This window comes from Folsomia candida, unplaced genomic scaffold (assembly GCF_002217175.1).
Source record: "Folsomia candida strain VU population unplaced genomic scaffold, ASM221717v1 Fcan01_Sc004, whole genome shotgun sequence".
Classification (NCBI taxonomy): Eukaryota; Metazoa; Arthropoda; class Collembola; order Entomobryomorpha; family Isotomidae; genus Folsomia; species Folsomia candida.
In genome coordinates this window covers 12,184,568-12,210,852 of record NW_019091196.1, presented here as the reverse complement: position 1 = coordinate 12,210,852, position 26,285 = coordinate 12,184,568, and the positions used below count along the sequence as shown (strand labels likewise).

General features: G+C 39.4%; 3 protein-coding genes across 5 annotated transcripts; 1 reads left to right on the top strand and 2 right to left on the bottom strand.

Moving 5' to 3' along the window:
• The first annotated feature begins 18 nt into the window (after positions 1–18).
• LOC110849177 (serine/arginine repetitive matrix protein 2-like) lies at positions 19–7,034 on the top strand. 2 transcript variants are annotated; one of them, XM_035851639.1, is made up of 10 exons: positions 19–225; positions 355–523; positions 600–695; positions 865–1,014; positions 1,100–1,356; positions 1,436–1,622; positions 1,693–1,812; positions 1,905–2,306; positions 2,377–4,814; positions 4,915–7,034. In XM_035851639.1, exons 2-10 carry the CDS (start codon positions 443–445, stop codon positions 5,897–5,899), a joined length of 4,716 nt encoding a protein of 1,571 aa, XP_035707532.1. In that variant the 5' UTR covers positions 19–225; positions 355–442; the 3' UTR covers positions 5,900–7,034. The 2 variants fall into 2 exon arrangements, with proteins under 2 accessions (XP_035707532.1, XP_035707531.1); XM_035851638.1 differs by having other exon boundaries at positions 19–523.
• Positions 6,087–12,973, bottom strand: LOC110848657 (myosin-G heavy chain). Of its 2 annotated transcripts, XM_035851644.1 has the most exons (5): positions 12,039–12,973; positions 10,638–11,908; positions 8,599–8,742; positions 7,977–8,219; positions 6,087–7,868 (listed from the first exon to the last, which is right to left on the bottom strand). In XM_035851644.1, exons 2-5 carry the CDS (start codon positions 10,653–10,655, stop codon positions 7,356–7,358), a joined length of 918 nt encoding a protein of 305 aa, XP_035707537.1. In that variant the 5' UTR covers positions 10,656–11,908; positions 12,039–12,973; the 3' UTR covers positions 6,087–7,355. The 2 variants fall into 2 exon arrangements, with proteins under 2 accessions (XP_035707537.1, XP_021951613.1); XM_022095921.2 differs by lacking the exons at positions 10,638–11,908; positions 12,039–12,973 and adding an exon at positions 8,834–9,641.
• A 2,643-nt stretch (positions 12,974–15,616) lies between these two features.
• LOC110848880 (PH-interacting protein) lies at positions 15,617–26,113 on the bottom strand. The gene is made up of 22 exons (XM_035851637.1): positions 25,647–26,113; positions 25,434–25,492; positions 25,323–25,352; positions 25,051–25,110; positions 23,654–23,930; positions 23,425–23,585; positions 22,993–23,330; positions 22,750–22,912; positions 22,532–22,683; positions 21,954–22,442; positions 21,463–21,752; positions 21,061–21,371; positions 20,624–20,950; positions 20,266–20,536; positions 20,089–20,153; positions 19,759–19,998; positions 19,472–19,689; positions 18,831–19,403; positions 18,294–18,756; positions 17,305–18,127; positions 16,658–17,232; positions 15,617–16,575 (listed from the first exon to the last, which is right to left on the bottom strand). Exons 1-22 carry the CDS (start codon positions 25,741–25,743, stop codon positions 16,420–16,422), a joined length of 6,138 nt encoding a protein of 2,045 aa, XP_035707530.1. The 5' UTR covers positions 25,744–26,113; the 3' UTR covers positions 15,617–16,419.
• Positions 26,114–26,285: the final 172 nt, after the last annotated feature.

Here is a 26,285-nt window from a genome sequence, read left to right as displayed (position 1 = left end):
TCTAGAGGAGAAAGTTTTCCAGGGTCAACCGCCGAGCTCTTCGGTCTCCTCGAAAAACAACACTTTTATTCTTTAATTAAAGTTAAAAAATTGTGTTAACAGAATATTCAAATCGAACAAGATGTTGCAATGTTAAAAAATAATTAACAAACCGTCTTTAATCTTTAAGCATAATTATTCCAGTCGTTATCAGCATTGTAATATCATATCAACATAAAGGAACAGGTGGGTACTGGGTGGTAGGATTGGTGGAAGACAGTTCAATATATTAAAACAACGCCAGAAACGTTTAAAGCGAAGCGACAGCGCCATAACTAAAATTGCCTTGATAACAACGGGGTGCTTTATTTTTAGTAAATTAACGATGTGTATCGAGACCGAGGGATAACGGTATTTCAATTTAAACAACATCGAAAATTAAAGGTTAAAAGTATCGGGAAAAATGGAGTTCGAGGTATCTCGCGATGACGGCGAAGTTGCCACCAAGGAGCAGATCGTTTCGACAACGAAAGAACTCGCAAAAGTAAGAAAGAGTTGACAAAAAAAGTTTGTACAACGGTCTGTTTAATTAAGAATTGATTCACTTTCTTAATATGTAGGCACACTCTCGAAATCGCAAAAAGAGGAGGAAGGTTTTCACCCATGTTGTTGACTACCTGGACGGAATTATCCCCGCAGCTTATGAGATGCACAAGGTCAGAGAGGAAATAATCCTTTAAGAAATTGCTTAAGTCTCGTCCAAGCTTATGGTCACAAAATTTACCCCGTAACTAGTGATAAATTAGTAGTGTTAGAGGGAGGAACGGTGGTTTGGGACATTTAATTTGATTGTAAACGGCTGTTTTATCTTTATTTACTATACAGAACTACTTAATGGACAATCTGGTCGAATGGATAGAAGAGCTCACACAATTGTTTATCGAAGTACTAAAATTGTTGATTCCTTTACTGGATCAAGGAAACCAAAAGGATAATCTGAAATACGAACTTTCTACATTTACAAATGTCCTAGAGGTAAAGTATTTTATATAATCAAACAATGTAGGTGGTATTTAATGTATTTCAAAAGTGGGGCTCGTTTAATTGTTTACGTTTCTAGTCATTCTTACTCCATCTCCAAAAATGGTGCTTTGACCAGAATGAGAACTCACAAGGGAAACCATTACTGACTTTTATGGATCTTACGTTCAGTTTACTAGTAAAAATAGTAAATTTGGCTGCAGAGACCGATTCATGGCGTTACGTGGACGTTATTAATATCCCCATCACTTTCATCCTCGTCGAGTGGGGAAAAGTACCAAAAAATCGAGCTTTGGAGAAGTTCACCAATTGGACCAACACTACTTTCTGTTCAGTGTGAGCGTTTTGGCATAATCTTTATATGGATGCTATTTTGACATGATATTTTCCTAATTAAACCTTTCTCTGCGTTCAGAATTATATTGGAGAAACGAATTGTACAATGTGGAGATTTCGCGTGTCAATATTTTCTGATGATTCTAATCCAACAGTGGATAACTTGGGCTGGTAATAAGAGGGCGGAGGATTTCTTAAGCCAATCATTCCCTACCGTGAGCATGAAGACGCGAAAATTTTTACTTGAAAGTGAAGATTTTGATCTCGTAAGGGCCTTATTTTTCTATGCAGTTATGTATATTATATTGACAAACAGTAACTTATGTATTCTATTAGAGTGCAAGAACGTTTCTGAATGCTGTGAATTCTAGTACGAAAGGGCCAAGAACCAAAATGATAACTTCTGTTAAATGTTTATACTTTTTCGCTGAAAACGAACACATAACCCCTCCTGAGGTATATTTTAACATAAAGAAAATATTCATGCTATTAAATTATTGTCGTGAAAAAAAAATCGTTTACAGCGTGTAAAATATATATGTTTCCAGGATTGTGGTCAGCTCTGGATAGATTTTAGTGCCTCAAGTCGTCGAATCCACTCCTTCTTCGCCACCCCCAACAACGCCTGGATAAATTTGAGCATTGATATTGAGCAAATTGATTCAATTTGTGTCTCTTGGCTTCGAAGAAACGATGGCAGAAGTCAGTTTATGACTCAAACTCAGTCTCAAGCCCTAACGCAAGACTCGGCAACCCAAAGGTCCACGGCCAGTAATTTGGAAATTGGTTGCCTCATATTTCTACACATCCGGCTTAAGAGCTGCTTTAGTGAAATCTCTAACGATTTGGACGAATTTCAAGATAAAAATATACTTTCTTTGACTCTATGTTTCCAAGATATTGGCGTCATTGAGAGGGTTCTACATCAAATGAGCTTCCCAACTCATGCAGTACGTAATAATTATACAAATTCAGCCAAATTGTTACTCTAGTTAGTTACTTTTTCATACTATTTTTTAGAATGACCATAAGCACTGCAGTAGGCCAGATGAATTAATGAAATTGCTGGAGATTGCCCCGCCAATCCATCCTCCGTCTTATCCAAAATCACCATCCCGACGACCTTCCACCCCTCGGCCCTTCTCTCGAGTTTTGTTTCCTGCGAGTCCAATAATTCCCGGACGACCTTCCACTCCTTTTCGATATTCGTTGTCTCCAGGTTCTACTTGTGCTCCAACTCCTAGTTCACTTAAGACGGCTGGTGTTCAACAACGCTACGATAAGCAAGATACCGAATTGGACATGGATCAAGAAATGCTGCCTGCCAGCCCAATAATTCCCGGAAGACCTTCAACTGCTTTTCGACATTCGTTGTCTCCACGTTCTACTTGTCCTCCAACTCCTAGTTCAATAAAGACGGTTGGTGTTCAACAACGCTGCGATGAGCGAGAAGTAGAATTGGACATGGATCAAGGAATGCTGCCCGCCAGCCCAATAATTCCCGGAAGACCTTCAACTCCTTTTCGACACTCGTTGTCTCCAAGTTCTACTTGTCCTCCAACTCCTAGTTCGCTTAAGACGGCTGCTGTGCAACACCGCTACGATAAGCCAGATGCTGAATTGGACATGGATCAAGGAAGGCTGCCTGCCACCCCAATAATTCCCGGAAGACCTTCAACTCCTTTTCGACACTCGTTGTCTCCAAGTTCTACTTGTCCTCCAACTCCTAGTTCGCTTAAGACGGCTGCTGTGCAACACCGCTACGATAAGCCAGATACTGAATTGGACATGGATCAAGGAAGGCTGCCTGCCAGCCCAATAATTCCCGGAAGACCTTCAACTCCTTTTCGACACTCGTTGTCTCCAAGTTCTACTTGTCCTCCAACTCCTAGTTTGCTTAAGACGGTTGGTGTTCAACAACGCTGCGATAAACGAGAAGTAGAATTGGACATAGATCAAGAAATGCTTCCTGCCAATCCATCCGGCCCAAAGTCCGGCCGACCTTCCACTCCCCATCAAATTTATGGACGTTCGTTGTCTCCGATTTCAACTTCCGGTAGTGTTAAGATGATTCGTGAAGATAATAATGATCAACAAAATATGGAGTTGGATTTGGAACAAGACTCGGCTAACCAAATAATTCTTACCCGGCCTTCCACTCCCCATTCATTTTTTCCACTTTCATTGTCTCCGAGTTTAACTTGTCCTCTAACTTCTGGTAGCGTTAAGCTGAGTACTGAGGATAACAATGCCGAGCAAGATATGGAATTGAACGAGAATCAAGAAATAATTTCCACCCGGCCTTCCACTCCTCATCCAATTATTGGACCCTCGTCATCCCCGAGTTCAACCGCTTTTACGGATACTGTTCACAACCAGTATGATTACCAAGTAGAGTCGGACGAAGAAATAATGTCTGCTAGTCCAATAATTTGTACCCGACAGTTCACTCCTCGTCCATCTTGTCGTTCTTCCTCGAGATCAAGTTTACCCGTTTCTGAAAAGTATTCCCCTGATAATTCCATACCTTGTAAGACTAGTACGGATCAAAACCATTACGATGAGCAAAATATAGAATCGGAAGAAGAAATAATGTCTGCTAGCCCAATAATTTGTGCCCGACAGTCCACTCCTCGTCCATTTTCTCGACTTTCTTCCTCGAGATCAAGTTTTCCAGTTTCTGAAACGTGTTCCCCTGATAATTCCAAACCTGTTAAGACTAGTACGGATCAAAACCACTGTAATGAGCAAAATGTAGAATCAGAAGAAGAAATAATGTCTGCTAGCCCAATAATTTGTGCCCGACAGGCCACTCCTCGTCCATTTTCTCGACTTTCTTCCTCGAGATCAAGTTTTCCAGTTTCCGAAACGTGTTCCCCTGATAATTCCAAACCTGTTAAGACTAGTACGGATCAAAACCACTGCAACGAGCAAAATGTAGAATCAGAAGAAGAAATATTGTCTGCTAGCCCAATATTTTACGCCCGACAATCCACTTCTCGTCCTTCTTCCTTGAGGGCAATTTTTACGGTTTCTGAATCTAATTCCCCTATCACTTCCACCCCCGGAAAAACGAATACTGTTCTAAACCATTGCGATGAGCAATATGTAGAATCTGACCACGGAATGCCAGACAGTCCCGTAATTTCTACCAGGAATTCCACTCCTCATCCGTTTTTTCGACTTTCGTTATCTCCAATTTCACTTCCCCGACGGTCGTTGTCTCCAATTCCAACTCCTCCACGGTCGTTATCTCCAATTGCAACCCCTCGACGGTCGTTATTTCCAATTGCAACCCCTCGACCTCGACGGTCGTTATCTCCAATTGCAATTCCTCGGAGGTCAGTAATCTATTTGGATCGTAGCTCACCACCACCATTGACACAATTTGTGGACCCGTATGATATCACTCAAGATGTGGACTTTTTCAAAGAGAAAAAGTTGAAAAAGTATTCTCGGTAGGTTTAATTTATGCAAATGTAACTGTAGAAGGTTTTGGTTTTCATTTTGTTCTATTTCGTGGATTTATGATAACATGTTCATTTCGTTAATGATTAGAAAGAAGAAATCAGCACCTGCCCGTCGTGCGCCAAGTAGAGCTCCCCGCTGTCATGAGATAACTGCATCTGACGAAGAACTGGACAGATTAATTGCAGACCTTCCTGAAGAAGTTCCTACGGCCAAGAAAAACAAATCTCGTCGAGCCAAGAAAGAAACCAAAACAGGTACAAATCTTTTACCAAAAGTTAAATTGCCCAGGAAGAAACCTACAGTCACGAAACCGATAAAACCACCAAAAAATAAGTCGCCGACTAGTAAACAACGTAAACCAAGACGTACCAAAAAGAACCAGTCTCCACTTGAAGAAAGCGTTCCAAAAAGTAGAACCCCACTAGAAGAAAGTGACCCAAAAAGGAGAAGCCCACTCGAAGAAAGCGACCCAAAAAGGAGAAGCCCACTCGAAGAAAGTGACCCAAAAAGTACAAGCCTATTCGAAGAAAACGGTCCTAAAAGGAGAAGCCCATTCGAAGAATGCGTCCCAAAGAGGAGAAGCCCACTCGAAGAAAGTGACCCAAAAAGTACAAGCCTATTCGAAGAAAACGTTCCTAAAAGGAGAAGTCCATTCGAAGAGAACATTCCAAAACGGAAAATGCCACCAGAGGAACGCGTTAAACAACGTAAAAGTCCATTTCAACAACAACCTAGAAGTAAAAGTCCATTTCAACAACAACCTAGAAGTAAAAGTCCATTTCAACAACAACCTAGAAGTAAAAGTCCATTTCAACAACAACCTAGAAGTAAAAGTCCGTTTCAACAACAACCTAGAAGAAGTAAAAGTCCTCACCCATCTCTTTTAAATAAAACCTTTGACTGGGAAAATATGGACTTTGAGTACGAAAAGGTTGTGGAAAGTGAGAAGAAAAAGTCGTCTGTTTTTCTCCATGATCAGCAAAGAGATACGAATAAAGGTACTCCTCCTCCTAATTTGGATTCAGACGACTCGTTCGATTGGGACAATATGAATAACCTGCTGGACTTTTAATATCTTCGATCGCCACCACAGCCGTGAACACAGCGTCAGTGATGTGGTACTTCGCCCACCTCACCCTTACCCAGAGAATTAATTTATTCTAATGCTTTTTTTAAAATAATAATTTCAGATATGGATGATGAGTATGTTGTGACTCATTATTAACTGTTTTTAAAAGCAAATTAGTGTTTTCTCTCCATACAGAATAATAATTCCTTGTTTATTTGTCATAAACTCAATATAAAATAAATGATGTACGATAATTATATACAAAATTAAATTGTACTGTGAGCTGTACTGTAAAATAATGGTAAAGCTAAACAATAATAGTTGTTAATAATGACAGGACTGATAGTTATTGACAATGGTAAAATTCACGGGGTTTAGTTTCAAGATTTAGTTATCTAGTGCACGGAGATTAGTTGGGTATAGGTACAATAATGGTTTCTAATTATTTCTAAACTTTGCGTAAGTCATCGGTTTCAAGTTATATAATAATCAACTAGTCTAGCACAAAAGCTTTGAAATAACAGTGTTAGAATTAGACCAATTTAAGAATCAAAAGTGACAAGTAGGTATTTATAACAAACATTGTCGTCGATATCTCCTCGTCTGGTCGGTACTTAAATGTTGCTGCTAGCAAATGACTAAACCTGGGTTTATATAATAAGTGAAGTTGTTGAAAGAGTTTACATTTATGGGTTTTAGACCGTTATTGAATTTGTAATTTCGATATTGGTTGTAACGCAAATATTGTATTTTAGGTAAATTAGGCTAATTGTTGTCTGGTACATATATTGGTATCTGTTGTTTGGTTGGTTTATGCTTTTATAATGATGTGGCATTTGTGTTTATTATTATTCCAAAATATGTCTTTCCTCTGTTCTTTGCTGTTAATGAGGAAGTTTATATTGGTCACACCTCATCATCATCGAGCTATATATAACTCTACTTTTCTTAATAATTATTAACCGGATCTATCTATTGTTGTCTAAACTGAGAATTTTCCTTTTGCTCAAAATCTCTTATGATGAGTTTCTCTCTGGTCGTATTTTTTATATTGTAGTTGTTGTAGGGTAATACACGTTTCATTCATTTAGGAACCAACTTATAAATTCTAAAAGTTTTTTTTACAAAATATGTAAAACACTATGCGTACAAATAGCACTATCTCTAAGATATTTATAACAAGACACGGTGAAACAAACATTGTAGAAAAAGTAATGATTAAGAAAATGTCAAAATTATGATAATAATGACATTGTGTATTATTATCAAAAAAAGAAAGCCCAACTGGATTAGTGTACCTTCTCCTAAATTAAGTCCTATGAGAACCAAAACTTACTTACAAGAACTTACGAACTTACAAGATCTTTTCTATGTTTGTATATATAGGTAGCTAGTCACCTGGAAATGTATTTTATGGAATTATGGTTAAAGATATCCTCCAAGGAAGTATGGAATTATTTTAGTTTGTAGCATTATTATTCACGACAGGAGTACAAGTTGTAGTAGCTGCCTGGTTTTGTACAGTGGCTGCTCCTCCTGCTGCGACGTGGTTCGCACTATTGGTATTTGTCGATGAATTATTAACGTTGTTACCATTGTCATCTTCAATGTGCGAAATGACAATGGTTGGTATTATGGTAGGGCGATCAATTGCATAGTTTGTTTCAGAACGTCTTCGTTTCCGGTTTCGGTCCCGTCTACTTCTAAATTTGGGGAGACGATTCGCACTGGACGAGTTGAGGGGGTCGCTGTTGTTGTTCGTGGTCGTGGCGTTGCTGGTTGGGGAGAGGAGAGCCACATTTTCACCGTCGGATGACGACGAGTCTTTGTTTGAAGAGGTGGAATTGGCAGAATCGTCCCCCCTCGTTGTGGTGCTGGCGGTGGTAGTGGTTTGATGGACACCCGACGTTGGAATGACAGGTGACCCTCCACCACCTTCAGTGGTACTTGTTAACCCTTTTCGAGATTTTGTCTGAAATAATATTGAGAAATGTCAAAATCATTTTAATTTGAAAATTTAGTTTTTAATTTGGCCAGAATTATTATTTGACTGAATGCTCACGCATTTGTATCTACTTACAGGTTTGCGTCGTCGTTTCTCTACCGGAGACTTGGATGAAGAAGTTGATGATGAATACGACCTTTGCCTCCGATGTCGCCTTCTGCCTCCTCCACCCCCACTACCACCCTTCCGGTTTTGGTTGGAAATGTCCCCAAAAATGAGACATGTATCCGAGTCAGAGTCGGATTCTGATGAAGATGTGGAAAACTGTGAATAGAAGGCTGCGTCAGAATTTGAGCCTGATGTTGACTTTTGTTTGTTCTGAAATAAGGATTTTGCAATTGTAATGTCACCATTTTTTAGTCGGTTTCCCTGAAAAGACTTAGATTTTTAATTTGAATGAAACCTCGAAAATTGTGTCCAGCATAAATTGAATTAGTGGGTCAAGTGCATTTTCGAGTCTCAAAAAATTTTTATTAAATGAAAGAAAGTTTGTAACGGACTCAACGTCTCCCTGCGTCCTGAGAGAATTCGTGGGTTCATGGGTTAAATGAAAAATTGCACTTTCAATTATGCTGGAGGACACAACTTTCGAAGTTTCATTCAAATAAAAATTGAAGCCTTTTCAAGGGGCACTGGCTAAAAAAATCGTCACATGTATTATTTATATTGAATATTTCCAGGAAGGAATTAAATGCACCTCATAATCACTTTCTCTGGAATGTTGTCGTTGTACTAAAAGTTTCTTCAAATTGTCGATAACCGTTCTGGAGGCTGGGGGTCCGTTTATGAAATTCTCTTCCACGATTGGCCCTTGATTGGCTTCCGGCTGCTCTTGTGAATCCTGCCAAACAGATTGAAATGTTTTATCAGTACTCGATAATAATATTATCTTGTGTATAATCGTTGTTTTAAATTGATTCTCTTTCTAATACCATGATTTTGGTTTATTTTATTATTTCAGAGTTGTGTTCACTAATGATGACTCTTACAAAGACACGGGGACAATACGGTCAACCACTACTTGATTTTGTGCTAATATTCGCCAAATATTGTCAGAATTATTCGTTTCTTCAATCCATCTCCCTCTCTCTGACGCCACTGTACTTTCATCCATCTACCCTTTTTCTTCACGAAGAGAAGAAGATACGCCGGCCTAACCTGACTGACTCACTGACCCCTGCTGCACACAGGACATGCAACTTTGTTTTATTTTATGAAACCAGTTGTGTATTGTTTAGTGTTTTGCTAAAATATTGATGCCTGTGCAACATTGTTGATGTGATACTTTCTGCACTGAGGCCAGCACAACTGCCGCAGATCAACTACTTATTCTTCTTGCAAGGTATGTAAATGCATGCATTATGCGCCACAATTAACATCACGGCACCACGACGCACGACTGACACGTAATATAAACATCTATGACTGACGCTGAGAATCTCGTGGCTAAAAGTAAAGTTGCATTCTGATTTCGTGTAATGCGTTACGTGATAGCGTTCCTTATTAGTGTGTGTCCTATGTACTGTTACAACGAACCAAGTTATAAATATGTCATTCTATTTCTATCGGATTAGATCATTACTATTTAAACAGGAAAGAATAGGGGTTCATTAGTTGACTCTGGTCTTGTTGTTGCTGCTTATTATTAGTTAGTAACAAGCAAACCAACCAACCAACCCAGCGACAAGATAAGTCGTATGCGCTGAGTTAACATACAGCCGTATCCTATCATATACTTTTACTTCTTATTATTATACAAGTTGGACAGGTGGTGGTTTTAGTGGGTTGAAAAGTTGACTATATAGCGTTTTGATGGTGAGACTTGGACTCGGAATATTATATTTGGTTAGGATTGAATTGCTGCAAGCATCGCTAGTTGGATTGGATTAGGACAACTTTCACTTTTCTGGTTTATCTGCCTGCCTACTCCTCACTCGCAGAAAACCAAACCCCATGAAACAACAATGCAAGATAGGTAGAGGAAGGCTCTTGATTGTCATAATAATACGCAACACTTTATAACCATGATATTATCTGTCTTCTTCTGATACATATATATGAGAAACTATAGCGTGCGTTTTTTTTATTTCTTCTTAAATTCTGCATATCAACCTACACGCCACATGCCAGTCAACCTTTCCTCTTCGATCTACACATCGAGTTTCATTGCATGCAAATTTTTAGCCAACGATGTAATAATACCAATAATTTTATTATATAGCAGTATTCTCAAATAAAAGTTCTAGATTTCAGGTCCCACGAACAAAGTTTGATGGGTGGATGGACAGATGAGCAGTAATAATAACGTCAAACGTGAGGAGGTGGTGGTTTTCAGATGAATGATGATGGCGATGAGATGTGATGTAATGTTTTATTATAGAAATAGAGAATAGAATAGAAGTTGTTATTAGAGTTGAACTCTACTGACGAAGCAAAGCAAATATTTGAAACTATGCATATATGTATGTAGCCTCGGTCCATGTAAATTGTCGTTCCTTTCTCACTTTGTCATTCACATTACTGTCAAAACAATATAATTATTGTTGTAATTTTAGCCCGTCCATGAATGCATCCATCAGGCAGCCAAGAAATATTATTATTATAACTTACTGTTCGTCGTTAATATGACAAACCATTTCGCTGGTATTGAGAACAATCGCTCAATTTCATTTTATTTCATACTGTTTTGTTCAACAAGCATAAAAGTGTTTTTTTTGGTATGATTATGTTACTAACCTCTTTACAAGTCCCCATAATGATTTGAATTTTTCAGAACGATCCAACTGCTAGGGAATAAATTGATGATGAAGACTGACAGATGACACCAATCAAACGACCGACGACAGCGATTTGTGTAATTTGAAGATGACAAAAGGTCACCAGAAGAACGAACGCGTCACACAGCGTCAACGGATCAACGTTGTTTTTTTAAATTATCGAACGAAACCTTTGTCCAGCAAGGTTTTTGTAATTCAAGACGATCGTTATACGAATAAGGATACAAAACTGGTAGAAAAATTTTACTATTTGTTTATTGCTCAACAGTTCGAATGCACTAATGGAATGGGGTGGAATTTAGTTTTAAATGTCTTTTTGTTTCGATTTAGTTTCTTAGAGCTTCGAGTCCCGGATCATCCTGTGCGAACTTGTTGTTGTCAACTGTTGTAACCACCAGCTCTGTTCTGTTCTTCCTCGTTTACGTTAAAAATATCGACCGAGGATCAAGTTAAGACCAATCACCTCCCTCCTTCTCCCCGTATGTTGGTTTCAGTACGACCGAAAAACCCGTGTTTTGCTTGCTCTTGCTCTGCATTCACTTGCAGAATCAGAATGAGCTTTTAGTGGCGTCAAGCGAAGCGATGTGTGCGGTGGTTGGAAAGTTATAATAATATTAATTGTCGTCGTCCACTTGCTTCCAGCTTGGTCGGTAATGAATGACTGTGTCCTCTGGTGCTGGGACAAAGCTCTAGTCACCAAAAAAGTCCAGAATCGATCGGGGGAAATGGTATATGTGTGGTGGATGGATGGATGGACGAATATGCTGAATGGGTGATTCAGACCTCTCGGTGGTTCAGTTCACTCACTTATTTTTATTATTTGCAGGGGAATAATAATGAGTTGGTGCTGCTGATGTAGCTGATTGCAATTACCACTTGAGTCGTCGTCGTTTAATAACTCACAAACACGGGGCAAGACTCGCGAGTCACCACCACTAGAAGAAGACGACGACAGTAATAATAACACGTGATAATTAACACAACTGTAATTAGGCCAGGGCAATTGGCGTTGAATAACTGGAGTTAAATTATTATTAATTAATAATTATGGATGTAGGAGTTATTATTGGAAGATTGGGTGAAGGTTAAGAAGAGGATGTGCTTAGCAGTATTTTATAGTTTTGCTGTTATTTAGCCTAAATGTTCACTCTCCTTAAAAGTTGTTGTCGGATAGAAGATTAGGTGGTTGGTTTTAGTTTCGTCATCGAAGTGAATCAGATCGGAATCAGACTGAAATAAAACACCATATAATAAATGTGAGGAGAAGAGATCCTTGTGGCGAGAGGGGTTGTGACTCTTGCGACCAAGAGAGATTTTAGTTGGGCGATATTACAATAATAATAAACCAGCCGCGACCCACCGACCGACGACGACTCTGGTGCTGATGCTGCTGATGAAACTGAAGGAAATGAGCTAATAAGTGTGGTGGATGAACTAACAAGTTGTTGTATAGGCCAATAAATGGTATATGTACTGTATAGCGTCCTGGGTATAAAAGCTGTACTCAACAAGAACCACTATGTTTGTATCCTCTTATGATGCTTTTTAGTCCTTTTTGTGTCCTATGTACCAATCGCCAGCTCGAGTTTAGTGCTGTATATTATATTGTGTTCTCGAATGGAATGCTTCGTTGAAGTACGCTTTACATGTCTGTGTGTAAAGCTAGGCAAAGTTTTTGCTCTTTTTATTATTTTTTTAATGCAACAGTTATACAACGCGACAGGGCACACAGGTAGTTATTTGTTGGTGATGATCAGGAGGATTGAGAAGGGAAGCCAAGGTCTTTAATGCCTGTAATGGAAAAACAACCCTCTTCTCGTGTATATGTAAATATGCATGAAATGAAAGAAATGGAGAGTCTTATACAAAGGTGTCGAGTTGCGAGAGTCAGTAAAGGTTCTAAAAATGCAAAAAGGTGCCCTAACTAAAAGTACGCTACACCCACATTATTAGGCTATGATGCGAGAGGTGCACTTAAGTGTGAGCTTTACAACTTATTTTTTTAGAAAGATGTTCGTTAAGGTATTTAAATTTGTGAGGAAAGTAAAAGTACAGAGCAAGAGAAGAAGGACAATAATAATAATTCTAAGATGAGATGAGCCTATTGTAAGTATGCGCCATAAGAACAAGGACGTTCATCTCTATCTCTGCTGACTCTCACACTTTGCTTGTTGTTTGGTGTTTCGAAAATGTTTTTTTAAAAGGGAAGTAAGCAGCGAGAGAATATTACAAGGAACGGAGAGCAAGTGTAATAATAATATTGTGTATTAAAGACCCCTCGAACCACTGCTGGCCTGGGCGAGAAGCGAAGCGAAGCCAAACCACCACACCATCAGATTCTGATTCAGCAGAGCAGCAGCGTCGTCGTCGTCGTTGTCGAACGGAGCGTGTGTAGTTTAGCGAGAATGGAAGATTGCAGTATAACAACCTGTTCTAAAAATAAACGAAAAGTCGAGAGCAACGTGTTCCTAGAGAGCTATGTGTTCTGGGTGAGGAGCGTTTCAGCGTTTGTCCAAGAAACTTGCAAAGGTTTTCTCACTCTTCGCTCGGTAAAGAAAAGTCTCAAATTCGGTTCTTCTTCTTAGCACCAACCACTTCTTAGCGACAGAAAGTGGTTGATGCTCCGAAGGAATTAGTATGTACTTCGCTCTACTTGGGTGCTATTCATGGGACTTTGAGTGAGTACATTCAATTGGTCTGGTCACATATTGCTTTAAAGATGACTAATCTATATAGCCAGCTTTAGAATAGGACTCACTTCGTAATGCTGTAAAATGAGATGGGTGGTAGTGGGTAGGGAATAAGATGAGATTTTATTATCGCGTCTCATATTCACCATTTTTTGTTTGTTGTTGTTCTGGAACTACATTTCTCATCCTGATATGACAAGAAGACTTCTAGAACTATGTAGAAGAATGTTTTACGGGGTGGAAACTCGAGATTGTATTAATAGGAACTGGTTAGTGAGTCGATTTTTTAGTGGGTGGTTGTCTAAATTGGATTGGATTCTGTTTGATATTACGGAGGAATGTTATTTGCACTAATTTCCATCTGTTTTCAATCTGATAACGCTTAAGTGTTCTCTCAAAGTTGATTGGATAGATTCTCATAAATAAATAGAAAATTGCTTTTATCTTTCGACGGGGCAAAGAGCGGATAATATTATGGGATGAATGAAATTTCGCTAGTTAGCACAATATACATACCGAGAGGATCTTGAGCAACTTGGGGTGGTTTAGTAGAGATATTCATGTTTTTGCTTTCATCCCATCCAATAAGGAAAGAAGGCATTGCAGACCATTAGCTATTCTGGGATGAAATCTACTTACGAAGAAAGATGTATGCATTTCCCAGCCAGTGGTCATCTCTTCAACAACGTGCTGTGGATATATATAGTTTTTTTATTAGATTCCTCTTCTTCTCATCCAATCCATCCAGGGCAGACGAAGAAAGAAGAGAACCACCACGTTACTTACGTATGATAATACCATCATCTAACTTTATATTTGTACTTATACTCCTACTACCCACCACCCTGCATATATAAATCAAAAATAGGTTTAAGGTCTCTTATTCTTCGTCGTCTCTTCACCACTCGAAAATCACTTGAAGGAACTATTTTCATCCTTTGAGCATTTGCCACCAGACCTTCGTCGTCTTGTAACCAAACCACTGCTTCTTCTTCTTCTCCTTGATAGAAAGATAGAGATGTCGAATCATCGAGCGTCGAATACTGCATATGCAAATAGCATAAGATTTCAGAAAGATGATGGATGCGAATGATGAAATGTGAAGTTGATATTTTTAACACGCTGAATTTATTCGACTTCAACAGCTCGAGGTCTATTTATGCAAAGGAACGCCATTCGATGATTATAATGATTTTTTTATTATGCAATATCGTCCTGTATAAAATAAAACTCTCTCCGCTCTGCTATTCACGGACGGATTATGGATTGAGAAGATGATGAGTCGGATGACATTAAATTTTTATGGATGATGTTCTATATAGATGTTCTATGATGCTTTATAGATGTTCTGATCAAATAACATGGAATTTGATGCGTAGAAGAAGGAGGAGCAAGTAAATAAGTGATGCGTGTCTTTTAATTTGTGGTTTATGCTACAAATCATTCTTCAATTTGCTGACGAAATTAAGCGACAGGATAAAGTTTGAGATTGAAATTATTCATGGACTCGGCACGGTGTGTGATTAAATTGAGACTTGATGTGGGTGTATGAACCCTAAATAGACTATCCATGCTCATCTCATCAAAATGATCATCCCCCGTGAACCCACGGCACAAAGTTTTAGTGGAGGATCTGCTTTTACCATTTTTGGGCGTATTTTTTATACAGTCAGAATAAATAAGCGAATCACTCTGAATGTCGAATGAACATTTGGGAATTCATGCATCTCATCTCGTCACGGGGATGGTGTTGGTTGGTGGTGATGTGATGAGGTAGGAGATATTTTCGGACAGAATATTATAATGAACGGCTGCAGACTGGGCGAGAGAGAGAGAGAATAAACACCAAGTTTTATAATACTTGTTGGAGGACGGAAGGGTAATATAATGAAATGACTAGTAGATGTGCATGTAAATGGGAATAAGTACATAGTGGCGATGAGTGACAATAATAAGTAAAATGAAAAATAATACGTAACTGCGTCAATGAACGGATTAGATTTGCTACGAGTCCTTTGTTTGCTTTAGTTTTTGTTATTTATATACGTACATCCATTCCATTTCATTATGACAGTTCCTTCCACGCAGTTATTTCGTATGGATGGTGTACACACACAAAGTCAATAAGATGTATGTATCACTGTGTAAATGTGGCAAAATGTGTGGACTTTTTATCGCTTAATTCACACATGCCTATACAGAAATTTTATGGAATACCGATGAGAATTTAGAGGACATCCGACCAATATTATTTATCATGTTGAATATGTTTATTCTTAAAAATCAGACTCATGTGTGTGGTGTGCAATTGAGAACACATTATCATCCCACTTTAACGGATATCTATCTAATAAATGCAATAATAAATTATACAAAAAGAAACCGTACGTGTAACAGCACAGTTGATATATTAAATATACAAAGAGAACAGGTCAAAGTCAATAATACATGCCTTTATGTACTAATGAAATGTAATGTAAAATAACTGGGTCGTTCATTGAGCTATTTAAATAAATCGTAAATCTGAAAAGTGTGCGGCTTTCGAGTAAGTCCGATGTTAAATTGACTCTAACAATAATAAATTACTACACAATAGTTAGCATGTAGTAGAAAGGATGGAAACAACAATTGGTAGAAAATTTAAGAAATATACAACAATAATAAGTATGTACATATCTAGCTATTACTAGTAAGTCTGTCGTTTTTGTTTGTTTGTCGTAAATGTGCCAGAAATAGTGGCAACGTGTAAATATGACTAACGGATCATATCATAATTCAGGTTTTGGAACGATTTATATTAATTATCACGTATTCCTCTCACCCTCATGAATATATTCAAGTTTGCTTAACCTGAATTCGTAGCTGTACTACATATTATTTATACATACTAATTAAAACATTCACAAGGGAAAAATTAAACTCTAATAATATTTCAGTATCTTGTGTTTGACGTCAGAATTAGATACAAGGGTTTGAATTTATGATCTGATTTATGTTAGTAATAAAATTATTATTAATATTATTAAATAAGAATAAGTTAACGTCAGTCATTTAATGTCGTGAAAAACTTTTTCGCTTTAGAACTCTTCCCCTTGAACTCACCCCAATATCACTAATATGTGGTTCGCTGTCACTATCTTCTGCGTAATCAGGTCGACGTACAGTGGCTCCACGAGTTGGTCGGCGACGTGACGAAGATGACGAGGACTAAAAAAATATAACTCAACACTATAAATCTATCCTTTACTGCATTCATAGTTCCTCTTTCTCATTAGCTTATTTAACCTACCTTTGATTTCCTGGATGTTGGGCTAACTTCAAAGTTATCGTCCTCTGAAACGTTTTGTCTTTGTCGGAGAGGACGCCGCTGTAGTTTTTGTTGACTTCCTCCTACTTCTCCCCTTCTTCCGGTCCGTCTTTGACTGCTACTTACTTCATTATCGTCATCATCACTGTCGTCACTATTTTCTTCATCTTCAGACTCGTCTGACCCCTTTCCTTCCTCTGATTCGTCTTCATCTTCATCATCGTCATCATCCAGGGCGTTATGAATTACCTGATGTTGAGCCAGCTTACTAGACTTCTGTGGAGAATGGCCAGCAGTTGTTCGAGACGTTTGCATCAGCCGAGATGATGGGCCTGGTTTATTTGAATATTCGTCGTCTTCTTCATCGTCATCATCTGATTGATCGTGTATATTTGTTCTATGGAGTAAGGGTGGTTGAGATGCGGGATGGCTTCGTGTACTTCTGGAGGGAGATGTGCTATTGATTCGTCTACGTTTAAAATTGCCTTCATCGTCTTCACTAGCATCATCCTGTGTTTCTGTATAACGTTTTGTTGCTTTTCCCTTGTTCCGTGTCTCTGTAGAAGACAACAAGTTGCAAGATATAAGTAGTCTTACTAAAATAACAATCGGCAAAGATTTTTACTTACCGTAACAGAAATCATCCGACCCTTCATGTTGTCGCTTGGCTTTTGTCCTAGTTGAGCGTCTCACATTGTTTAACTCCATTTCATCGTCAGAATCATTGTCAGACGCGGAATAATCGTCATCATTAACTTTATTCAATGTAGGCATGTCTACTCCATCATTGCTATCTTCAAACTCGTCACTTTCTGGTTCGTCTTTAATTGGAATTTTATGCTTTCTTGGACTCGCACGTACCGGTGAGTCGGTCGTTGTGGTTGTTGTAACCCTGTTAATTTTTGTTTCCCTATGTGGACTAGCACGTTCACTCTCCTCGGAAGATATGCGATATCGTTTAACTCTACGTGGACGGCTACCAGCGGAGCTTTCCGTTGAATTTCTGGAAGAGCCAGTTCCATTTTTGCTGCTACTGGGAGTCGTGTTACTAGTTGCAGCAGGACTGCTAGTAGAATGACCGTTCATTCTACTACTACTTCGACTTGTATAAGAATGATCACCGTTCGGAATGGAAGCTCTGCGGGCCGATCTGCTATTGCTGTTTCGTGTCCTAAGATTGTGATGTCCATGGTCGTCATCATCAGAGTCGTTGTCGTCGTCGTCAGAATGGTTGACATAACGATGTTTCCCAGTTGCAGTTGATCGTCTCGGATTTTTTCTAGGGCTGGAAGCAGTACTGCTGGTTGCTCTGGATGGAAGGTTACGGCTTCGTCCTTTGGATGGAGTGGATGTACTAGTTGCTTTTGCATTTTTATTATTCCGACGTTTACTTAGAATTCCTTTTATTTGACATTCGTATAATGATTGCAGACGACAGGTCATGGCGTAAATCTGTAAAAGATTACATTATCGTTGAGTATCACACTTTGTCGTAATGCAAGGGACAAGCTCTCAGAGAGTCGAGTGTTGTCCCTACTTTTATGCATAAACTTTATAAATTTTATAAAAGTAGCATCTGTATATCAGAACGAATGTACGATAAAATGAAAGTACTCACAGCTGAACGTTCAGTGTTGAACCGTTTCGAATTTGAAAAGACGTGCATCATGTCCTTATGAAAACCCTGAACAGAGCTATAATTATCTCCTAGCAGATCTTCTCTAATGGAGCCCAAATCTACAGGTGTTTCAATTTGTTGGTAATACTCAGGGTACTCGATAATGTCCACAGGCTCCCGGAAGGGAAGGGCGTCTTTTTTATTATATATTTCATTAAGGAGGGATAAGCATTGTTCTCTCCAGTCTCGTGAATCATCTTGGTCACTGTCGTTTCCTCCACGTCGATCACGAAGACGGGTTTTGTGACCTGAAGACTTTGAACAGTGGGGCTGTGATGATGATGACTTGCCACCTTTAGAGCTAGAACTTGATGATTTGTTGTTTTGCTTCTTTGATTCTGTCGATTCTTCGTTTTTGCTGATTCTATGATAAATTGGATTTATCGACGTTATATCTGGATTCCTGTAGTGTTAAAGGAAGTATTTAATAAGCCGTAGTCATAATTAAAGTAAATAAACCATTGTTTAGCGGCTTACGTAATAATTTCCAAGCAAACATCTCGCAGCACTCTTGCATGCTTCACAATGTCGGAACCCGTTTGATTGTACTTTTCAGCATTCATAGCAATGTACGTGAAATCAAACTTTAACGCGTCCATTCTTCTGTAAAACCGATTGTCTAGTCTTGCCTTAATTGTAGATAGATCAATCGGATATTCAATAGCATATGCGTAATCTGGATACTGGTTAAGGTCGACAGGGGTAAGAAACGCTTCTGAAATTGCTAATGCCATCACTTGCTCCAATAAAGAAGAGAGTTTTTGACACTGAGCATCTTGATGTCCATGAGGTGGCCAATCTGTTGTGACTGGCTCATACAGTCCAAACCGCAGGTCTTCATCGGATGCGACGATGCCATCTTTATCGTCTTCTGGAATTACAAAGTCGTCTGGAATTGTGTGCATATCCCATGGACTCATCGTTTCAGGGTCACCATTGTCCCATTTTGCCTTGTAGCATAGGTAATTCGAGTTAGGATATTCGGCAAGATGTGGCTCATTTTTTATTACTGTTCCCAACCACCAGTCTCTACTAATTAGACATCTGAACCTATAAACAGCAATAGCAATTAACAGTCATACATATGTTTCTAGTCCAAAGTTTATTAAAGTATTTACCTATCGCCTTCATTCCATTTACGCCTTATTGATTTGTCATACATGTGGCGAAGGATGAGAAAGTCCACAACTGTGGCCACGTCATGATACTTGACGTACAAGTAGTCATTCCTCCCCAACTCCCCCGTTGTCCAGTCCGTCCTTGCCAGTTTAAGAATTGCAACACGGGGAGGCTCCAGCTCAAATTTTATGGCCACGACCCGAACCGATACCTCAGGCTTCATACAAATACAAGAATTGGAATTGTGAACGGAGATTACATTTTTCAATATTTACAATCTGCTTACCTCCAGGTCAGGCTTAACAACATAAGGCAAACTTTTCTTCATTTTCTTGGGAATCTGGTACAAGTTTTTCTCTTCTACATATTTGATGTAAGACTCGTGACCTTGCCTAAAGTAGACTAAATCATCGCCTAGTTGTGGAAAGTATGGACTTCGTTGTGGAAAGACTTCTGACAACCAATCGGATGGTCGAAACTCTGGAGCTACCTCTTCCAACCCACCGCTGTAATCTACTTTTGCTTTCTAGAATTATAATTCGCAGGACAGGATACGATTAGCAAACATAATTAATAATAATAATACAATAAGTAATAAATAATATGGCTCACTCACCGTTTTTCTAGGACGATTTTGTTTTTGTGGCTCAGATTTTATTCCGGTAATTTCAGACGATGGACCTGGAATTGGAGTTATCATGATGAAACAAAGGCAATGATACGAATATATTCCACCGCGCATTTTTACAACAGACAAAGGACCACTCTAATAAATTATTATCAATTCCCATACCAGGTCGAGGCTCAGAACTGGTAGTCGGCTTTTCTTTCTCCTCAGGTTCTGACTCTTCTTCCTGCTCATCTGGAGAGGAGTGGGACTGAGTTCGTGTTGTTCGTACAGCTCGCCCTTCGCCACTACCGGCAGGTCTCCGATTTTCTTGTTCCCTTTCTCGACGCCGCTGGGATGCACCAAGATTTCCTCCCCAATCAGACTCGGATGAAGACTCAGACTCGGAAGAGCTATCAACTGACGCCTCTGATGAAGAATCATCCAAATCCAAATTCTGTAATTTTTAATGTTCAGTAAAATAAAGCCAACAAATTGATCAACAAATTCACACTAAATTATGCTTTAATGAATCCTTATATACTTCAATATCACTTCCATGAGCATTTAAGATCCGTCGCACATCGTATCGAACGGGTCTGGCTCGTCGATTAGGGTTAGGATTGGCTGGTCGGTTAGCGACATCATTCAAAGTTGCAATTCCCACTCTTCTGGGAGTTTGCATCGGACGAAAAAGAGGGGCGTTACGTCCAGTCGTACGGCGAGAGGCACTCCCACCAGCAGGTTGGCGTGGTCGTGCTTGACTAACTGAAATCTCTTGCTGAGGATGAGGATTTGGTCGAGCTATGCCTTCCACTTGAGCAAAACTAGCTTCTTCTTCATTATGAAGTTGGCGACGCTCCGCCGCTTGCTATGAAACAAGCAATGATTAATTGCACACAATTAATTATAACGAAGAAAACTATGGTCTATTGAAAAATGTACTATATACTGATATTACTAATTATAATAGTTTCTTACAGCAGCTATACGACGAATCCTGCGTGAACGGCCCTCCGGAGATTCCACCGGAGTACCAACTGCAGCAGGAACGCCGAGAGTTGTACCGCTGATGGGACATTTCGTTAAATGTTCCAAGTACCAGGTTTCTTCCGCTTCGAATAGACCAGAACGCTTATTTTCACAACGTTCTAATATGGCTTTACTCATTGGTGACACTATGTGATTCTTCTTGGAAAACCCGTAACAATCAGTCTGCCAGTTTCCTCTTGATTGTCTGACACCTTCTATTTCTCCACTTCTTCGTTGCCCAACACCACGACGTTCTCCACCTTAAAAATGTATATTAAATATATATTAAAATCACGAGTTATGTTATTCTAGGAAATTTCTAGTGGAAATGGAAAACTTTTATTTTCATACTGTTGTCATTCTCTCCTTGTCCCCCAAGACCCTGTGCTCTCGCCAACTGTTGAATCATTTCATCAATATTTGATCTGGCTGGCAGCCCTTCTATAACTTCTTGGAACCCTCGATCAGATACAGCAACGTGTGGAATCAGATATTCGTCCTTCATGTTCTCCCTTCCCGGAACTAATCGTTGCAAGTGAGCAGGATACGGATTTCCTTCCATATCAACAAGAAATGGAGGTGGCATTAGGTGTGGCGCAATCTGAGTTTGTTCATCAAGGATTTCGTTCGTCATCGCATCACTATAATGTGAACAAAGGACACTTAAAATTACACACGAATTTCCATGATACCGACGATATAAATTTAGAAAAGTCTGAGTGACATCCTAAACTCAGTTTTTTACTCAATAAATACTCATTAACTCTTTATGTATGATGTACAAGAAACAGAGAATCCAAAATCCAAATCCAAATCTGTTAATAATTTAATAAAACAATTACCGCGCTAATGGTCGGTAGTCGGTGTGGAAGAACATCTCGCTTGGAATTTTCTTTAATTTTTCGTTGTGTTCAGCCTCCACAGTTAAAATCATGAGATGTCCATGTGAATCCGTGGCTACGACGGAAAATCCATCGGGGGACCATTTGCAGTCGAATACGGCGCCGTGGCCTTGCCCTTCTAGAGAGTTATAATATTCGTAAATTTTTCCATACTGATCGCCCTTGTTGGTTGTCCCGATATTCCAGATGATAAGTTTTCCGTCATGCCCAGCAGTGCAGACAATTCTCGGATGGATGGGATGCGCCTCAATGACATAGGCTTCAGCAGAGTGTTCCTTCAGCACGCGGACAAGTTCCCCGGTTTTGGAGTTCCAAACTCGTGTCATGTTATCGGAAACGGCTGTCAAAACCAGCGAGTCATCTCGGTTCCATCCAACCATCGTGACGCGAGGTCGACGTTTTGGATCATCGTAAAGAATGGCAGCTTGTCTATGTTGGCAATTTTTTTTTTTCGATAGTACTCATTTATTATTTCTCTCCCCGTTCCCGATTAAATAAAATATTTTTTGTCAACTTACCCTTGAACTTTTGAGCAATGAAGCCTGATATATCGCCAACATGCATTTTCAAAACGCCAAATTAAAGCTGTTCCATCCTTGGAACCCGAAACGAATCGAAGACCTTCATGCGCCCAAGAGATACTGTCCACTCTGTCCGAGTGATGCTCCACCTAAAAAATATTCATTCATGATGTGCAATATTAACAAGAATTTATGTACTTAAAAAAATAACATACCTCCAAAATTCTTTCTGGACCTTCTGTTCCCAGCATGTAATAAACTCGAACATGATTGTCTGCACTGCCCGCCGCCATGAATAGACCTCCAGATGAAAATGCTGAGCACACCATTTTTGCATTCCCTGGTCTCATGCGTTCCAGGTATAGGGTTGGTTTTTGTCTGAAAGTTTTTTTTTTGTACATTTTAATAATTATCAAGCAGTTTCACCTATCCATGCTTTGTGTTTTAATATAACTTACTGGAATTGGATTTGTTCCCCTGGCTCGTCGGTATAAGCCCAAAAAGCACACGATCCATCTGTTGAGGTAGATGTCAAATATCGAACGTTGGACCGAGATCGTGGCATGGGACAAAAGAAGATGGACGTCGTATTTCCACCCTGACCAGTCAATGTTGCGATAGGGGCTCCAGTTTGGAGACACCACACCCTGATGACTTTCTCCACACTTGCGACGGCCAACATTGTATTTTCCTGATTTACAGTCAAATCCACAATCTCCCCCGCAGTGCCACGCAAAGTAGTTACAAGTCTTCCGTCTAAAGCACTCCATATTTTGACGAGGTTGTCGTCCGCCCCCTGCAATAAATAAATAGATAAATCAGATAATCCTTCTTAGTAAGTAAGAGTTTGCGGAACTCGAGTAAAATTTTTCAAATTGAATATGTCATACCGTAAAAATATATCGACCACTGACATCAAACGAGACACAGTATACTGCAGCCAGGTGACCCAACGTGCAGCATGAGATTTTCATTCGCTTATAAAAATCTGGATGGATAATGGAATGGCCAACTCCAGTCCCCACAAGTGGTCTGTCTGCGATTGCATGGACTGCAAATTTAAAAACATGATTATCAATTAGTAAAGTGCTTGCTTAATAATAAAGGTGAAACTTTTACCTGGATGCAAGGACCTCTTCTCTCCACCAAGAGATCGAAGTAGCGCATTGTACCCACATTTTTTTGACCAAGAGAGCCCTGAGCCCTTTTTGTTACCACTTACGTTGGCTCCATCATCGGCTCTTTTGTTGATTAGGGAAAATGTCGAGAAGGACAGGAGACTGCGAGATGCGGCGACATTGCTGGAGGAGGACTGTTCCTTAGAATTGACAGTTTTTATCAACTGATCCAGGAGTTTTGGTAAATGATCTGGAGCAATATGATCGAATTTTGAGCCCTAGAAAAAAAGCGTCAGCATATTAATAAGTTTTCATATGGATATCAACATCATTCATAACGATAGATAAGAGAAAATGGTGAGATGCATGCATTATACTGGCACAACAAATGCATGATTTTCCAAACAAACATCACGAGACAGCAGAACCTTATTCACAGAAAGGGGATAACGACGAGAGGCCAGTCTTCACAAATACCATTCTCTCTAAACTCGGATTTGGAAACAAAGTCACAAGCAAGAGCAGGCAGCACAAAAAACGAGAATATCTACTCATGTAACATTGCTTTAACCCCCATAGTTTAACAAGCAGTCTCAAATAAAGCCATACAGGAAAGTTTCCCAGTTTTCCTTCCCCATCATCAACTTCATGAAGCTATTCCCCGTTCAGACAAGTTAGAGCTCACCAACCTCACCGCAAGGCGCAAACCCAAGCCCAACAACCAGCTTATAAAACAAACTCGATTCCACTACTAGTCTGCAGAAGAGAACGCGAAGCATCAATGCATCATGAGAACAGAGTATGCTCTGCTGCAAGTCGCTGTCCTGCTCGTAGGAAAAGGATAAGGGGGCTATGTTGACGAAATTTAAAATATGACCACCCCCACAATCAAAACTTGCAGTGAAAAGTATAGCTGACCAAGCGACAAGAGGTGCTCATTTGAACCATTTTCGTAAAACGCTGTAATCTTGAAGCATTTCATTACAGCATTAAAAGAGAATATGACCCTTAAACGTCTCTGAATGACCCCACCCACAACGTCCTCTCAGAGGGATGTGGAGTGTAAAAGCAGAATAATGGTGCCATGCACTGCAGCAGCAGCCCTACCACTTTTGTGTAAAGAAGAGCGTTCGTTCCGTTCGTCCGTTGCCAAGCAGAACACACTTCACAACCTCCCAACCACCCAACCCCCGAGTGAAATCTTCCCAAATTTTGAGATGGTCCCTGAATTTAACCTCCGAACAAAGAACAAACACCCTTTAATTTCGAAAATTTCAAAATTTCCAACTTGCATTTAGCATCTCACTCATTTTTTGCCCTTAGATTTCATAACTTGCAAAAATCGATGAAAATGACCCCACCCACTTGTGAGGTCATCTCCACCCCCTGGGTACTTACAAAAGTTTTAAAGTCCTGTCTGATGGGGTCACCTAACCAGTTGACACTTTTTGGGATGATCTGTAACATAAAAGTTAATTAGTGCCTAAATTATGCTTCACATTTTATAAATATTTCCCGTCACAACAAAACTCGCTAAATTTCCAGCTTTAACCTCATATTTTGGTCGGTGGTACAAATACGAGCCGACACTACCATCTGATTTTTAGTCTACACGTGCCTTTCAACAGGACAACAACCAATCTCAATTTCTTCAAAATAAGTTTTCTCACCTCGTGTCTTTCTATTTCCTCAATCAGTGCCTAAAATACAAAAGTCCAAAGTATAACTTTAACCCACAAAAAAACATCCGAAACAATATCCCCCAAATTTTAAAAACTCACCTTCGAAGCCCCTTGACAGGGTCCACTCGCCAAGAATTTTGCAATCAAAAAGTACAACTCTGAAATCACAATTGCACATTTATTAAAAACTCACTTTTGTACTGCGCACTTTTTCACTCTTGAAACTTGCACAGCTGATTATAACGGGGCCACTTAACGTAGAAAACGTTTTTTTGAAACACAACCAAAACTTTGACCCCGATGATGACCTACCTTTGTGTAAAGGACCCACTGTCGCCGTATTGAAGTTGAGGTCAACATTGGTATCATCATTGGCTCCAGCAGCAGCCTTCTCTTCCTCGAGCTCCATTCTGCCAGCACAATGTTCAACTGACTGCGAGCGAGAGAGAGAAACTAAAACTCTCTGCTTGCTTGTCGTTTTTCCTTCACTGACAATTCACTCCTCTGACTCACGACGTGGGAGCTCGGCCAGGAATCACGTCAAATCGATGGGCGGACAAAATTTCGAAATAAAATTTCGAAACTTTTATGAAATGCTTTCCATATATTTGACAAGAATGGGATTGATGAAATTTAATGCTAGTATGAATTTGATAAGTAAAATATAGAAGTAAAATGGATTCAATGTGATGATCACATTTTCCTTCACGTACCCAAAATATCGAGTAAATTTCATGAAATTTTGGTTTCTTGAATTGTCAATATTTTCGGGGTGGAAAACGTATCAAAGTTTGGAAAAAGTTGTGAAATGGGAGTATTTAAGGGTTTCAAAAGATTGGGGATGATTGGATTTGGAAGGTTTCGTTTTATTTTCGAAAATCTGTTACGTTTTTAGTAGAGAGAATTTCATCTCGGAATGAGAGAGAATTTGGTTGAGCTTGAGCATGAGAA

What these genes read in the sequence shown, in the direction of transcription:
- LOC110848880 (XM_035851637.1), bottom strand. Translation starts at nt 25,743, where the DNA reads ATGGAGCTCGAGGAAGAGAAGGCTGCTGCTGGAGCCAATGATGATACC. An exon ending in AGTGGGTCCTTTACACAAAG is followed by an intron (nt 25,493 to 25,646) that starts GTAGGTCATCAT and finishes TTGTGATTTCAG; the next exon opens with AGTTGTACTTTTTGATTGCA. An exon ending in AAAATCGTCCTAGAAAAACG is followed by an intron (nt 19,999 to 20,088) that starts GTGAGTGAGCCA and finishes TTATAATTCTAG; the next exon opens with AAAGCAAAAGTAGATTACAG.
- LOC110849177 (XM_035851639.1), top strand. Translation starts at nt 443, where the DNA reads ATGGAGTTCGAGGTATCTCGCGATGACGGCGAAGTTGCCACCAAGGAG. An exon ending in AAAGTGAAGATTTTGATCTC is followed by an intron (nt 1,623 to 1,692) that starts GTAAGGGCCTTA and finishes GTATTCTATTAG; the next exon opens with AGTGCAAGAACGTTTCTGAA. An exon ending in AACACATAACCCCTCCTGAG is followed by an intron (nt 1,813 to 1,904) that starts GTATATTTTAAC and finishes ATATGTTTCCAG; the next exon opens with GATTGTGGTCAGCTCTGGAT.
- LOC110848657 (XM_035851644.1), bottom strand. An exon ending in CCAGAGAAAGTGATTATGAG is followed by an intron (nt 8,220 to 8,598) that starts GTGCATTTAATT and finishes TCCTTATTTCAG; the next exon opens with AACAAACAAAAGTCAACATC. An exon ending in AGAAACGACGACGCAAACCT is followed by an intron (nt 7,869 to 7,976) that starts GTAAGTAGATAC and finishes ATATTATTTCAG; the next exon opens with ACAAAATCTCGAAAAGGGTT.